General features: G+C 46.4%; 1 protein-coding gene across 2 annotated transcripts; it reads right to left on the bottom strand.

The window, feature by feature from the left end:
* Positions 1-9,243: 9,243 nt before the first annotated feature.
* On the bottom strand, positions 9,244-14,413 carry PENK (proenkephalin). 2 transcript variants are annotated; one of them, XM_041768505.1, is made up of 4 exons: positions 14,315-14,413; positions 14,181-14,237; positions 13,618-13,758; positions 9,244-10,222 (listed from the first exon to the last, which is right to left on the bottom strand). In XM_041768505.1, exons 2-4 carry the CDS (start codon positions 14,217-14,219, stop codon positions 9,560-9,562), a joined length of 843 nt encoding a protein of 280 aa, XP_041624439.1. In that variant the 5' UTR covers positions 14,220-14,237; positions 14,315-14,413; the 3' UTR covers positions 9,244-9,559. The 2 variants fall into 2 exon arrangements, with proteins under 2 accessions (XP_041624439.1, XP_041624440.1); XM_041768506.1 differs by having other exon boundaries at positions 14,181-14,378.
* Positions 14,414-16,262: the final 1,849 nt, after the last annotated feature.

Here is a 16,262-nt window from a genome sequence, read left to right as displayed (position 1 = left end):
ACTTTTATGTAATCTGCTTGGCACCCTCTTCATGTTTTTTATCTTTTGATGAAAACCTTTCCTCAGTCTCAAAAAATTTGCAGCCATTGTATTTTTGAATAACAACCTTTTTGAGATATAATTGATATGTTATAAAATTCACTTTTTGAAAGTGTACAATTCAGTTTTTCTTTTTTTTTAAACCAACACAAGTTTATTTTTATTTTTTTATAATAAATTTATTTTTATTGGTGTTCAATTTACCAACATACAGAATAACACCCAGTGCTCATCCCGTCAAGTGCCCCCCTCAGTGCCCGTCACCCATTCACCCACCCCCCGCCCTCCTCCCCTTCCACCACCCGTAGTTTGTTTCCCAGAGTTAGGAGTCTTTATGTTCTGTCTCCCTTTCTGATATTTCCCACACATTTCTTCTCCTTGCCCTTATATTCCCTTTCCCTATTATTTATATTCCCCAAATGAATGAGACCATATAATGTTTGTCCTTCTCCGCTTGACTTACTTCACTCAGCATAATATCCTCCAGTTCCATCCACGTTGAAGCAAATGGTGGGTATTTGTCGTTTCTAATTGCCGAGTAATATTCCATTGTATACATAAACCACATCTTCTTTCTCCATTCATCTTTCGATGGACACCGAGGCTCCTTCCACAGTTTGGCTATTGTGGACATTGCTGCTAGAAACATCGGGGTGCAGGTGCCTCGGCGTTTCATTACATCTGAATCTTTGGGGTAAATCCCCAACAGTGCAATTGCTGGGTCATAGGGCAGGTCTATTTTTAACTCTTTGAGGCTTAATAGATCACTAAATTGTGTAACTATCACCACAATATGATTCCATAACACTTTTATTATTTCCAAAGAAAACCTCAGAACCATCATGAATAGTCAATCCCCATTCAGCCCCTCCCTCATCCCCTGGTAAACACAAATCTACTTTCTACCCCTATAGATTCTATATATTTAACATAAATGGAATTATATAATACATGACCTTCAGTGTCTTACGTTTTCAGTTTGCCTAATGTTTGGAAGTTTTATCCATGTTGCAACACATATCTGTAATTCATTCCTTTTATGGTTGAATAATATTTCATTGTATGGATGTACCACATTTTACTTATCCATTCATCTGCTGATAGATATTTGGGTTGTCTCTACTTTTTAACTATTATAAATAGTGTTGCTCTGAACATTTGTGTACACGTTTTTGTGCATACATATTTCTTCAGTTCTCTTGTATATATACTTAGCAGTGGAAATGCTGGGCCATATAGCAACTCTATGTTTAACTTTTTGAGGAATTGCCAAACTGTTTTCTGGCAATGTATGAGGATTCCAACTTTTCCACATCCTTGAGAACAATTGATAATGGCTGTTAGTAGCCATTTTTTTCTCTGTCATTTTTGGTAGTCTAAGTTTTTGGAACTTTGAAAAGATATTTATTGAAGCTTTTAATCTATTCTTGTCACTTAAATACCTTTTCAATTAAAAGATGTTTGTTTTGTTCCAGTGATTTCCTCATTATTAACTTTCTATGAGTTAGTGCAGCTGTGAACTGTGTCTAGTCTTGAATTTTTCCTGCTTAATTAGTTTTTTCCAAAAGCTCTATACCTCATTTATTGCTAACACATTTTAATTTCACAGTTATTGATCTCTTTTTTACAGAGGGCCTTCCTGTGTTTATTTCTTTGTAAATCTTGAAATACTTGTTTTAAACTTTCTTTTCAGATGGTCTTAATATTTGCATTTTACCACAAGTGAAGCTGTTACATTTGCTGGCTTTTCTTGAGGTTATTTCCTTACATATTTTAGAATTTTATAGTGCTACTTGTATAAAATGGGAGTATTTCTCTCTCTCCCTCTTTCCCCATCTTTGCTTGTTTATGAGTTTTGGTTCAAAAATTGAATTTATATTGGAGTTTTGGAGATACTTCTCCATAATGAAGATTTGCATAATCATATTGCAAATCTAGTGGCTAAGCTGGTAGGTGGCTTTGCCAGGTACTGGTTCTTTAACTGTATCTACTTACTCCTATCTTCCCAAGAAACCAGAGTCTTAGTCAGAATTCTTGACTTTTTTCAGCCTTTTGCAATAGATGGGCAAGACCTGCCCCATCTGAGGTCCTTGGCAGTGGAACTTGTTCTTCTACTTTGCCCCTTGGTCCCAGTTCTCATGAAAAGCTAAGTATTGGACTGCTTTCACCAGTCCCTAGGCTCAGAGACCAGGAACCCACCATTTCAGCTCCTGCTTAGTATGGTGTGTTTGTATTTTGCCTAAGCTACATATAAATTTATCTTTTTCTGAGCATGGTTATGTCTTTTAAATTAAAACAACTCACATATCTTCACTATGAATTTAGATGGGAGCATGGACTTAGAATGCTGTTTTATTGAATGCCTATGGCAAAACAAAACAGTTTCTACTTTACCACTTGTTGAGACAGAAATCAATCACACCAATTAACAAATAGTTATAAAATGAAACACGTGCTGTGAAGGGAAAAATAAACCAAACAGTCAAACAAAAGGAGTGTTTTTTGAGAATTATAATGAAAGGCCATAACAAGTCTGATGACACTAAACAGGGAGGAGTGAAGAAGTGGGCCCATGGAAGTCACTGGTACTAGTATAAATCAGCAACCGGCTTTTTAGTGCAATTGATTTATGATGGTTGCTTGATCTTCAGTGAAATGTTTTGTTTTAGTGGCTTTAAATTCTGATAAAATTCTATAAATTTCTTTTTTTCCCTAGAATATCTTCTAAGGCCCTATGTAACAAGGATCCGGTCATATAAAATTTAGTTTTGATTTTATTTGAAGTCTTTCAGGTAAAGGAGATGCTCAATGAAGCCAATCTTCCTAAGCAGCTTCAAGGTGGATGTCAGGCTTCAATTTAGAGACTCTTGATTGTCTCAAGCCATTTCTACCTTGTCTTCTTATATGACTCAATATTCTCTGTTCAAAGGCCCAGGTATATTGTTTGCTATGGCAGCCATTACTAGGCTATCCTACAGTCTTGGAAAGCTGGTTGAGTCAATAATTGTCTGTGTGGATTAGTAGATGACTACTTGTTTTGTGAGGTTATTTGTGCACAAAGGAGTTTCCATGAGACACATTCCAACTCCCAAAAGCTTCCACATTTTTTTAAAAGATTTTGTTTATTTACTTATGAGAGACACAGAGAGAGGAAGAGACATAGGAAGAGGGAGAAGCAGGCTCCCTGGGGGGAGCCCCATGTGGGACTCCATCCCAGGACCCTGGTATCATGACTTGAGCCAAAGGCAGATGCTCAACCACTGAGCCACCCAGGCACCCTTCCACATTTTGTGTATGTGTTTTATTTTGCAAAAAATGATTTCACATTAAAGCTATCATCAGGAGACAGACTTGGTTCCTCCTTGGAGTAATGGTCCCATGGAGAACACAACTGTATGATTTCTAGGGCTCTGAGAAAGTTTAATTCCAAAGTTTTCCCAAAAGACTTATAACTTGAGGCATTACAATTACAGCTTAAGGTATACATGATGGAAAGCTTGAACTTCTTAATTATATAATTCAATATATACAGAAAAAGGATTATTTAGTATAACCTGTGAAAAGATTACCCATAAATCAATTCAGACAAAAAGACCAATAACCAAACAGATAAAAAGATACATACATGTTGTAAGTAGGAATATAAATTGGCGTGGTAGTTTTGGAAACCATGTGTCAATACCATAAAATATTACATATGCATATTCTTTAACCCAGCAATTCCACTTTTAGGAGGTCATTCTATGGAATAGTTGTGATGTACAGTACTGGTAGGAAAGGCAGTCTCATGTGCAGTCTGTATAAGAATGAGCCTTGTCCCTGCACTTCCTTAGCAAGAAATAAAGAACCCGCACAGCCTTTTGGAGGCTTATCAGATTGTATAGGAATATCTCTTCTTGTTTCATGCTCAGCGAGTTCCTTTTGTCTCTACTTAAAGTGTGGTGTGTGAGAAATGACGCCAGGCCAACCCCACTGCAATATCTGTCCTCTGCAGGGAAGGACACAGGTAGGTGAATTGTCCCATGTTGGCCGTGGGTAGAAGCCTGGTGGTAATTGGGGGACCAATGCCCAGTATTGGAGCTGATCTTGCCCTGTCTCTTCTCTATGTGAGTGAAACATTTATCCATCCAATGCTTGACTGTATTGTGTTTTCCTTAGTGACTCTGATATCAATGTACAATGGGAAGAAGGGTTTAGAGTCTTACTCTGGGATTATGTAGTACTTTGCTTGACAACTACTGCTGTAACTGCTACTGCTACACACACACACACACACACACACACATATACACACACACCCTTTTTATATAGAATAGGATATGTAGTACATATATATTTGTGAGGTTATCTACTGCAGCATTGTTGGTAAATCTGAAAAAATTGCCAATGGAGTTGTTTTTTTTTAAAGTACACATGTTACATAATAACCAGGTAGTAGTTGAAGAGCATCAGGCTGACTTACATGTTGATGCAGAAATATTGCCAAAATATGTTAGGAGAAAAAAACCGTGGCAGAATAATATGTACAGAATTATTTTATTCAAGTTGGCGATAAAAACAAAACTGTGTATGTCCATGCAGGCATGTGTGTGTATTCATTAGTGAAAATATATATATACTTAGGATAAGCACCAAACTTTTAATAGTGCTTACTTCTGTGGAAGGTTTGGGAGATGAAAGAGGAAGGTCACAGTAGCATTGTAGAGTTCTGCATTTGTTTGAATTTTCTTAGGAAGAACATGTAGAGCACTTAAAACTATCTGAGATTACCTTCTTTGTTTGTTGGTTAGTGTTTGACTCTGTCCAGTAGAACATAAGGGTGAGGAAGCAGAGAATGGGCCGGACTTTTGTTTTCTGGAGCCCCTGGACCTAGAGTAGTGCGCGGCCTACGGTACACGCTCCAGAAATATTCACTCAATGAATAACTGGCTCACGGTCTAAGTTCTGTATAAGTTCTGCTCATTCCTAAGTCACCTACAGCTCCTGCCCTACCAGACAATTCTTTAACCAGTGAGATGATATGCATGTGTGATATGTGGACTTCTCTGTAGATATGTTATATTTAATTAAAAAAAAAACGGAGAGAAAAAGCATAAGCACGTGACATGGATGGGTGTGCGCAAGTTATGGCCAAGATCCCTCTGCTGATGTGGCTGTGCACTCCCTCCCCTGCAAAGACAGGCATTCCTGGTCACTAATATAATTGTATGTTTTGTCAATGACATGATTGCAATGAGTGAGCATTGCAGGTGTGGGCATTTGGTATAGAAAGTGATGAAGAAAATCTCTTCGTTGTATTTTTATCATAAAACATGAACATTTGTATACTCCCCACCCCCACCACCGCCACCCGCCCAATAAACCAGGATACTTTGAAGGGTACAAATGATGACAGATATAACTGATGTCATTAAACATTCTTCTCTCGGGACAACAGGGAGTGAGGAAACTTGTTCTATTTGGCAGAGGGGGAAGTCGAGACACACCAACTTATCTCGCCACTTACCTGCTCTCAACCTGGAATTGGTGTCTGTCACATCTGGACTACAGCCCAAAGCCTGAAGGCCTCATAAGTCTCATTCCTCCAGTGCCTCACGTGTTCCCATCTGGGGCATTGTATTCACTGCTGGCTCAGTCTGGGATGATTTTCCACCACATATTGATATAGCTGTCTTTATTATTTGTTGATTTAATCACATGATTCACGTGGGGGTGCTTAATTAAGTAGGCTTCCAGAAAAAAGCTGGTCATAGTTTCAAAGCATTCAAAGCTGTACACTCCTCCATTTTCTCCTAAGAAGAAAGCTCTGTAGCTCAAGGCTCAGATTCTTCATGCCTTTGATTTTTGGGTAACTTTCTCGTTACACAGGGTTTCCACTTTGCAGTAGAAGGATGAGAAACTGAAGAGGAGTATAAGTGGCGCCGCAATCCTTTCTGCCTCGTGAGACACAAACCTCAGAAGAGAAAATGCTCTTGTTGGGTTTTCTCAGGCTCTCACCAGACCAAAGCTCATCCCTGAGAGGCCTGGGCGACAAAGCTCCTGATCCCTGAGTGGCCCCGGGTAAAAGAGCAGCACCTGGTGCTGGAGAAGCCCAAGTTAGTACCTGGTCCCCATAAGCGTCAGGGTGACAGAGCACCTGGTCCTGAGAGGCCCAGAATGAGGCAGGGCCAGGTAGGGAAAAGCCCAATGTCTCCTTGTAAGAACTGGGAGTTATCACAGCCACCTAATGAGGAAAGAGTGGGGACAAGGACTTCAGATCACAAAACTAGTTGGGATTTCAACCCAGGCAGCCTGGCCGGAGTTTACACACAGAGTACACAGCTATCCACTCTCAAAAGGAACCCAGACCAAGACTAGGGTTAAGGTGGAACTGGGGCGGCCTGAGGGCCTGGATGGAGGTGATGGGTGAAGCAGAGCTGGAAAGATACGGATGGAGCCGCAGCGCCCCCTGCAGGGAGTGTGCGCCTCCTCGCCGAGGGCGCGCAGAGGTCTCCGGGCTCTGGCTCAGCAGAGGTTGGGAGCTCCTGGCACAACCAGCCCAGGGAACCCTAAGTCTTCCTCCTAGGCTCGTTCTAACCCCAGTCCCTCTCGTGTTTCTGGACCCCCGAACACCTGTGCTGAGCACACACTGAAGCACAATCAGAGTTATCTGGGTCAGCAGCTAACTGTCCACAGTTCTCTGCTTGCAAACAGCATCCCCGGAGACTTGGGCTAAGGCTCCTGGGAACCAACCTAATTAGGACATTCTTGAAAATCAATGACTTTAAGAGTGAAAGGCCCCAAACCCCAATGATGGATTTCAGACTGCAGGCCAGACAACGTGAGAGTTATCTGGGGGCCCAGGAAGACCGCAGAGCACCCCTCAAGTCACATCTCCTGGACAGCGGCGGTACGTACTGTGAAGCTAAGGGCTCCCTTCAACCTTCCAGCAGGAGCAGGAGGCCTCATAGGCAGCCAGAGAGAAGGAAGCCCCCGCCCTGGCCATCTTTTCCTCTTTCTTCTTTTCTTGTTTCCCTGTCCTCCTTCTCGGCTCTCTCCCTCCCTAAACCTTTGTGGTTCTTCACCTTCTACCAGGCATGAGGAGAGGGGAGGAAATGCAAGAGCGAATGCTACTGTCTGACCCCAGGCACTGCTGGACACGTAGCAGAGGTGCCAGGTGGTGAAAGAGGTGACGGGTCTGTTAGGGTTTCAGTCTGGTCTACACAGCTACCACAAAATAGTAAAGAAGGGGCTCCTACATAAAGAACTGTGCTTGATTTGGAAAATATTGTATTCATTTGATTGTAAAAATTGTGATTTTTCTCAGACCCTATTGTATGAGGTATGTATATATATGTGCAAATATATAATAATACATATTGTATTATTATAATAATGATGTTACTATCTTATCATGGAGGGACAAGGGCATTTTACTCTCACCATCTCTAGGAAATAGGCTGGATTCCTGTTTCCAAGGTTTGGGTCCTTTGCTCTAGGAGAGAGAATTAAATGACTTTTTTTTTCCCCCTCAAAAGACTAGCCCCATGTCTCTCAAATCTGATCTGCAGATGGGTTTTGTTTGGTCTATGTCTTTTTAAATGGAATCAATGGCCCCAGTTAAAAACTTGGGCTCTTACCACAAAACTCTGGGTTTCAGGTTTCTTTGGAAAAGTCTGGCAATATGATGCTGGCATTTCCCAGGGAAACAATTGTCTAAGGATGAACAGAGACCTAATACCTCCAATGTGCTACAGGCTTGCCACTCCCTGTTGCTCACGACACTGGTTTCCAAGGGCCGGCTGTTGTTTATAGCCTTTTTCCTGATCTGCTCCAAACACATTACTTCCATTTCTAGTTCAAAAGGAGAGGGCTCTCACCTGGAAGCAAAAGACGATAGGTGGTGGTGTGGCTCTGAGTGGTGTTGACCTGTGACCCCTTGCAGTGATCAGAAGGACAGGAGTCTTCTAATAGTGCCTGGCCATGTGGATGTCCTGGGGACCCTAGCAGGGTTGGACACAGAGGGACAGACTGCCCAAGACAGCAGAGTTGCCTCATCAGAATGGAGCACACAGGTGGTGGGCTGCAGAGCAGAGACTCTTCCTCTATTTTTCTGAGTTGCTAAACACTGAATTTTGTCAGAAAGAGCACAAAAGAGAAAATGAGTGAGGGTCCTAGTGGATGGGAGTTGAGCAGCAAGTAGTTTCAATTAGAAAAAAAGGAAGAATGTTACAGTTTTGGTGTTTGTTCCTGAATGTTTCCCCAAATGGTTTAATTAATATGAAGTAGCCATAAGCCTCTTGTGTGGTAATTTGCCTTCTAAAGCATCCATAATACCTTTTCCAGTGATCTGGTCACCAAATTCCTTCATTCATTCCTTTATTCACATATGTCCGTTTGTCAGTTACTGGAGAACCCACCATTGCTTGTGGTATAAGGATATACACTACTGAAGAGGATACAGGCCCAAGTTTTTACAATTCTTGGTAGTGACCAGAGTGAGAGATCAGGAGCTGGAGTGTAAAGGACATTGCTAGGGAGCAAGAGGAAGTTTGGGGTCTTCATTCTATTTTTTATCCTTAAACTGCTGGGCAACCTTGGTTCAACTATTTAACCTTCCTGGACTTCATCTGCATTTGTGACATGGGGCTAAATTATTTTGTATTTCTTACTAACTTCTAAAATACTTTGCTGAAAAAAAACCAGACATGCACCTCTGGATATAAGTGCAGATCTCCTTCTTTATGAGGGCACAGCTAGTTTCTCTATCAGGCTTTGGTTTTTCTTCCTGTATCTGATTTCCAGAAATGAGACTGGAAATATGCTGTGCTTTGCTCAGTGTGTTCACTCATCTAGGCTGTGAGGAATTATTTTTTTAAGATTTTATTTATTTATTCGTGAGAGACACAGAGAGAGAGGCAGAGACACAGGCAGAGGGAGAAGCAGGCTCCCTGCGGGGACCCCGATGTGGAACTCGATCCCAGGACCCCGGCATCACGCCCTGAGCCAAAGGCAGATGCTCAACCACTGAGCCACCCAGGCGTCCCCATATATATGGAGGTAAATTAAAAAAAAAAAAAAAAACGGTTTTGCAGCCTTGGCTGTTGGAAGAGAAGGAAGCCAGTGATGACGATTCTGTCCAAAGCTTCAGTGTCTTCAACTTTAGGATTTAGGTGGAAACCAGAAGGCGAGTGAGGGCCTGGGAGAAGAAGAAGCTTACAAAGATGTCATGCAGCTGGGGTAATGGGTTTATTGGATCTATTTACAAAGAAGCAATTATTGGTGTTCTGTCAAAAATAAAGGGACAAGGGAACAAGAGCGATTGTAGCGTGAAAAGGACACAGCTGCAATAGACCACCACTGAGCATAAACACTGTCAAGAGAACACAGGGCCTGAAGTGAGCACTTTCAGGTTGATAGTTAAGTCATCCAGACAACACAGTCAACTCTACAACGCAAGCAGTGCGCGATAGTAAGACACGGTTGACCAGGGGGCAGAGGAAGGCTGGCTGGGGCCGGGGGTCACTGGCGGCCAATGGGGTTAAAATCTCATAAATCCTCCATATCTTTTCTCCATCTCAGGAACTTCTTTGGAGTAGCTTTCGCCTTCCTCGTCAGAGGGCAGAGAGTCGGCAAAGCGCTTGAGGAAACCCCCATACCTCTTCTGGTAGTCCATCCACCACTCGGGGCGACCGACTCTTCTCATGAAGCCCCCATACCGCTTCTGCAGCTCTTTGGCTTCTTCTTCCAGTTGGGGGCTTCTCTTTAAGGCTCTCATGAAGCCCCCATATCTCTTGCTCACATCTTCATCATCACTGCCCTCTTGGTGGGGGCCCCCTTCTCGGTTCTCCCCGGTTCCCAGCAGCTCTTTGAGCAGGTCTGAGGAGTTGGCCAGGACATCCTCCTCCTCTCCGTTCTTCTTCATGAAGCCCCCATATCTCTTGGCCAGGACTTCCCCTCCATTGGCCTCTTCGTCTGCCTCCTGAGGATAAAGCTCATCCATTTTCTTCATGAAGCCTCCATATCTTTTCATGAAGCCCCCATACTTTTTGGCCAGTGCGTGGCTCTCCTCCGGCTTGCTGGTCTCCCTGAGGGCGGTGGCACCATCTTGAGGAAGCTCCAGCTTGGACAGCTGCAGGAGCTCCTTGCAGGCTTCCCAGGTTTTGAGAGAGGGTAGTTTCCCTTCGCATTCCAGGGTGCAAGCCTGGGAAAAGAATTCTAGTTAGTGATACCAAGAGGCTTTTCGGATTTCATTAGGTAAAGGCATTTTCCTGAACCACTGAGTGTGTGCTTTGATATGGAAACTCTCATATAATAAAGTAATTGCCATTTTCTTATCACAACTTTTCAGTATACCGAACAGGCAAATCAAAGGAAAGTGGAATCACTGTAGGTAATTAACTGAATTGAATTAGAATTTTTCTTTGAATTTTAACAGATTGTATCTCTGCCATGCCATTTCAATATTGTCAAAGACTTTTCCCACCCAATCTTAACTTAGATTGGCTGCCTGCACAATCTAATTTCACTGGATAATTTTCCATTGTTGATTGCATTTTGTTGAGCTTTTTCTAACCAAGAGGGAGAAATTTCTCTTTACCTAATTAGGGACATCAGCCCCAGATTCCTTCCATCTTCTTGTCTCGTACATAAAATCAATACTAATAACATAAGTTTTGTTTACTCTCTTGAGTTACTATTCTACCTGGAATGGCATCTAGTATTCCTGCAAACATTTTCATCCTTTTTTTTTTTAAATATTTTATTTATTTATTCATGAAAGACACAGAGAGAGCTGGAGACATAGGCAGAGGAAGAAGCAGGCTCAAGCCTGATGTGGGACTTGATCCCAGGATCCTGGGATCATGACCTGAGCTGAAGGCAGATGCTCAACCACTGAATCACCCGGGTGCCCTCAAACATTTTCATTCTTTGAAGGAAAACAACAGTTTCAAAGTAAATCGGAAAAGAAAGACATTCTAAAACTCATTTTAAGTCCTATGAATTATTTGGATTATAACATACTGATTTGCTATCCCTCTCTCTTGATTGAAAACAGATTTAAACAGACTAAAACTGATTTAATCACCTTGAACCAAATGTTTGTAATGATAAGGTCTGATATGAAATTATCATATGCAAATGTTCACACATTATTCATGTTTGTTAGCATTTAGTTACAGGTAATACAAAAACATTTTCCCCCCGATAGAAATCATATTATTTGATAAAATATATAATTCCTTATTTTATTATATAATAATTAAATTCTAATCATTGTAAGATTTAGACTATATGTTCTATTAACCTTGTTAGGTTCTCTTCTACCGACAGATCATTTGGGTATGATAAAAAGAGAACTAATATTACATGATAGTTTATAAAATCTATGTAATATTTCTGGGCATCTCAGGGCTTTCGATAGTTGCTTGAAGTATACTTATAGAATTCAGGTTACAGACCCTTGATTTAGAAAAACCAGGTCCTTTCTTGGTATTTAAAATATATTGGTATATTAATTTATATAAAATACACACATATTATTTTCACAATGCAAAAAAAGCATTCTATTAGTGCAACGAAATTCCTTAGTGATCTTTAACCAGCTCTTAAAAATTATTTAAGAAAATTAAATAGTTGCATATATAAAAATCTACAGATGATGCTGTTAAAATGATCCCATGTTATTTTTGATACCTAGGAAATAAAAATATCGTTAAAAATGCAAGATGTTCAGATGTCAATAACATTTCCATTCTAAAATGAAACATAAATGATCTCTTTGTCAAAAATTACCACTGAATATTTTGTACAGTACTACCAAAAGGCTTCTTAATGTTGGGATTCCTTCAAAAAGAAATAATGACAAATAATCAGAATAAAACATTCACCCTAAAGGACTTGTGTTAATTTATAAGCTCCTATGCAGAGAGGCCCCTGGGTAGCTCAGAGGTTGAGCATCTGCCTTTGGCTCAGGTCGTGATCCCCGGGTCCTGGGATTGAGTCCCACACCGGGCTCCCTGCGAGGAGCTTGCTCCTCCCTCTGCCTATATCTCTGCTCTCTCTGACTGTCTCTCACGGATAACTAAAAAATAAAAATAAAAAATAAGCTCCAATGCATTTTTTGGTAATATTTATCACACTCTGTGTTCTATGGTCAAGATCGTATTACACAGTGAATTCAATATGGACATCAATCATGGCATGCCTGCTTAGCTTTGCATCCACCACAGAACCAAGTACAAGTGTCTTTCAGATGGTAGAGGCCCAATATTTGTTATGTTGCTTCTACATGGTTTTAGTCAGGCAATCTCATTTCTCATGTCTTCTGCATCTGAGCAGAAGTTCCAGAACTGCTATCATACCAACAACACAGTCATTAACAAAGCCTTTCGTCACAGAGAAAATAAAACCCTACATGTAAGCCCCAGAAAAACCAACCGGTTAAGCAAATCAGAAAGACAAAAGATAGATGAAGGGAATTATTATCCGTAATAAAACTTACGATGCAGCATTTCATCATAGTTTAAATATAAAGCCCTACTATGTGTCCTCTCTTTAGTGCCATGTTAGTACCTGCACAGATGGAATGAAATGGCTCAGGTAACTCAAGTGAAACAAGGAAACGCTGAACCTGAAATGTACGCCTTGGGTTTTGTGCAATTCTTTCCTTAATTTTCACCCCTATTTTACGCATCTACTTCACAAAATTTCTTCCAAGGCTCGAATGAGGGGCTTAACTCCTTGGGTTAATACACTATTCTCTACCTAGCCTTTTAAGTTATCGCAGAATTCCAACAAATTGACAAGACAGTGCAAAGGAGTCACTGGAGGGGTACGTTAAAATGAAGCTTCCTGGAGTCCCCAGTTCAGAGATTCTGATTCAGTAGAGCACCTGGGGCAATTTAAGAGCACAGGGACTCTGATCAGAGTATGAGTGTTCTCTTGTTCTCAGCTTCTCTCCCCGCCCTCCCCACAGCTCCTCACAGGTAGTTTATCTTTGCGTTGTTGTCACCTCCTTGGACACTGGCCACCTCTCCTGTGCCTTTTTCATAGCCAAATTCAACTGCTGTCTTAGTAGCTATTACAAAAGTGCATCGGGGTAAGACAGAAGTTGAATTTCAGCGTCACTTGCCGGTAGGTAGGACTGCGCACCCCCGCCCCTCTCCCTTCCTCGGGATCCCGACCCTTTGCTCCTCTGCTCTCTCTATGCACAGGTGAGGGTAAGGGCTTGCGTGATCTGAGGATGAAAGGACTGGGGACATGAAATCCAAAGAAAGACAACGAAATGTCACTAATATACTATGACACTAGTTGCAGGAAGGATGGGAGGATGGATGGTCTGGAAGGGGCTCTTGGTATCTTCCTCGGGCGGGACAGGTGGGGCGGCAAGATGCTGAGGGGAGCGCATCTGGGGCTCCTGCATCCCCGGGGTTAAGGCGAACTTGGTCTGTGTGGCGACCTCCCCGGTCCCTGGATGGTCGGGGGTCCTGAGGCTGGGGCAGAGCGGGGCTGTGTCCGCGGTGCGGCCCAGTGGGACACCTGCGTCACCGGGGTCCAGGCCCCGGCCCCGGCCCCGCGCGGCCCGCGCACACTCACCAGGGGGTTGAGGTCGCTCGGGCGCGCCAGGCGGTAGCTGCACGTCGCGCAGTCCTGGCTGCAGTCCGCCCTCACGGTCGCCAGGAGCCCGGGGCCGAGCGCCAGCAGCCAGGTGCAGAGTCTCAGGAGCCGCGCCATGGGCTGCGGGGAAAAGGGGACGCGAACTCCGAGCGTTCTGGGGGCAAAGCGGGTCCCACCCGGGGGCAGAAAGCTCGCAGGGACGCGCCCTCCTGAGCCGCTCCTGGAGTTGCCAGGGGGCCCAGGTGGACGCGCCCCCCCCACCCCCGTCCCGGCCCCGAACCCGGGGATGCCCAGGCGCTCGGCTCGCTCCCTGCGCTTGCACCGCCCGGGAGGATCTGGGAGTGCGCAGGCCAACTGCGAGGGAACCGGCGCCCTCGGGGGTTCACACTCACACTCAGGGACCACAGAAAGTTGGGACACCCCGTGCAATGGATGAGACGCCGGGGGGGGGGGGACGCACAAAAACGCAAAAAGCAAACCCGGAGCAGGCGGACGGCGCCGCACGCATGCAGCCGAGGCGCTGCTCGGGCGAGTGCACTCACGTTGACGGCGACAGGGCGGCGCAGGCTGGTGGCGGACATCGGGTCCCGGGCGGTGCTCTGCAGGGGAGACAAGCGCAGGTGTGAGCCGGCGGGCGCGGGCCAGGCGCCAGGTGCGCGGGCAGACCCGGCCTCACCGTCGCGGCCCTCGGCGTCTGCGGGCTCCGCGCGCCGGCCTCGCCCTCCGTCCCGGGCTGTTGGCCGCGGGAGCCACTTTATAATTAGCCCCCGGGCCCCCGAGGCGAGCGCGCCCCAATCGCCGGCGGGCTCCGGCTGACGCAGGCCCTACGCCAGCCCCAACGCCCGCGCGGGAGGGGTCCGCGCCCGCCCCGCACGCGGCCCGGGGGGGGGCGGGGAGCCGTGGGAGGACAGCAGGTGCCCCGAGTGAGGTCACCGGAATTGCTCTCCCGGGCGTTGCGGACTCCGGGGCGAGGGGGGGGGGGCGTTGGGAGGCGCAGGTGGACGGACTCAGGGGTCTGCAGCGCGCCGGGTAGTCCGCGAGCTGGTGCACCTGCGCGTTCTCTGCCGCCTCCCGGGCCGGTGCTGCCCGCGGTGCTGCCCAAGGTGGTGCCCAAGGTGGTGCCCAAGGTGCTGCCGTCTCTCCACCCGCCTGTCCTCCTGGGCTCCTCCCTGGGCTCCGCGGCCCCGCTGCACGTTCTTTTTTTAATTTATTTATGATAGTCACAGAGAGAGAGAGAGAGGCAGAGACACAGGCAGAGGGAGAAGCAGGCTCCATGCACCGGGAGCCCGACGTGGGATTCGATCCCGGGTCTCCAGGATCGCGCCCTGGGCCAAAGGCAGGCGCCAAACCGCTGCGCCACCCGGGGATCCCCCCGCTGCAGGTTCTAACAGCGCCGCGCGCATCCTCGGCGCCGTGAAGGCTTAAAGGAAAGAATGATGGAACCTTAGGGGGAATCTCAAAATCTCTCCCCTCGCCCTTAAGTGAGACCCCTTGACAAACGTGGGTGCGCGCAGCGTTCCCCGGGCGCGGAGCAGCCCGTACCCCGCTCCCCAGGCAGGCTTCCAGCTCGGGGACCCCCTGCCAGAAGCGCGCTGCCTGGGGTGTCCCGGGGATGTCTGACGGGTGGGAGGGGTGCGGGGCGGGTGCGCTGTCGCGGGCCGGGACGCGGGTGATGGCGAGGGGCAGCGCGGGGACTCCGTTCACCGGGCGCCCGGGGCTGGGCGCCGAGAGCCAACGGCGGGGTCCGGGCTGCGGGTTGAGACCGACGCTGCCACTTCCCAGCTCTGCGGAAGGTTGCCAGGGGGCTGGTCACTCATCTTGTGTAAGGCCTCAGCGTTCCCACCTGGCAGAGGGACAAGGGGGTAATGCGCCATTCCTGAGACTCCGGGAGACACCGATGACCTAAAGGACGAGGGCATTTAGCCTGTCGACTCTGACATAGGAAAGCCCCGGCAAGGGCTAATCTAAGCATCCGTCGCCCGAGTGCCCTCCGGTTCGTCTACCACCTGCGCATCGCAGGTGTATTGTTTATTTATCCATCCATGTGTCTCTCTGTCCTGGCCCTAGTGGGGAACCACACACGGTCCCAGCCGAGCCGGTAACAGAGGGTCTCGGTCCTTCTCCGCCACAGGCGCCCGTCTACAAGGACGCGCCGCACCCGCCTTCGCAGGCACCTGCAGCCGCAGGGGCTCCCCGGGCCCGGGCCGCGCTGCATCGCCCGTTTTGGTCGCTAGAGGGCAGCGCTCTCCTGCGTAGGTTTGGGAGCCCCGGGGAGGGGTCTCAGGGCCAGCTCCGCACCCGCACCCGGAGTGACCGCAGAGCTGCAGGGGTGCAAGGGCTGCCTTAGGGCAGGGGTGAGTCTGCAGCTGGGAACGTGGAAAGCGGAGCGCTGGGGTGCGGCGGCGGAACGCCCGACCTAGCCCTAGGAAGCCGGGGCTGACGTCTTGCCAGAGAAGCATAACGTGCCCCTTGAACACTTGAGGCTCTTCCCACGAGGGGGCTGCTGGTCTCCTCTCCAGCTGCTTACTCTCTCTCCAACGGAGAGGGGATATTGCATCTGTGAGATTTCCCCCAGTGGCCTGGGCTTTGTAAAGGCAGCGGGCCACAGGGCAGTACTCCGTGCA

Source organism: Vulpes lagopus, chromosome 9, assembly GCF_018345385.1.
Source record: "Vulpes lagopus strain Blue_001 chromosome 9, ASM1834538v1, whole genome shotgun sequence".
In the NCBI taxonomy this organism is placed as follows: Eukaryota; Metazoa; Chordata; class Mammalia; order Carnivora; family Canidae; genus Vulpes; species Vulpes lagopus.
The sequence above is the reverse complement of the archived record's forward strand: the minus strand, read 5'-3'. Positions and strand labels throughout refer to the sequence as shown.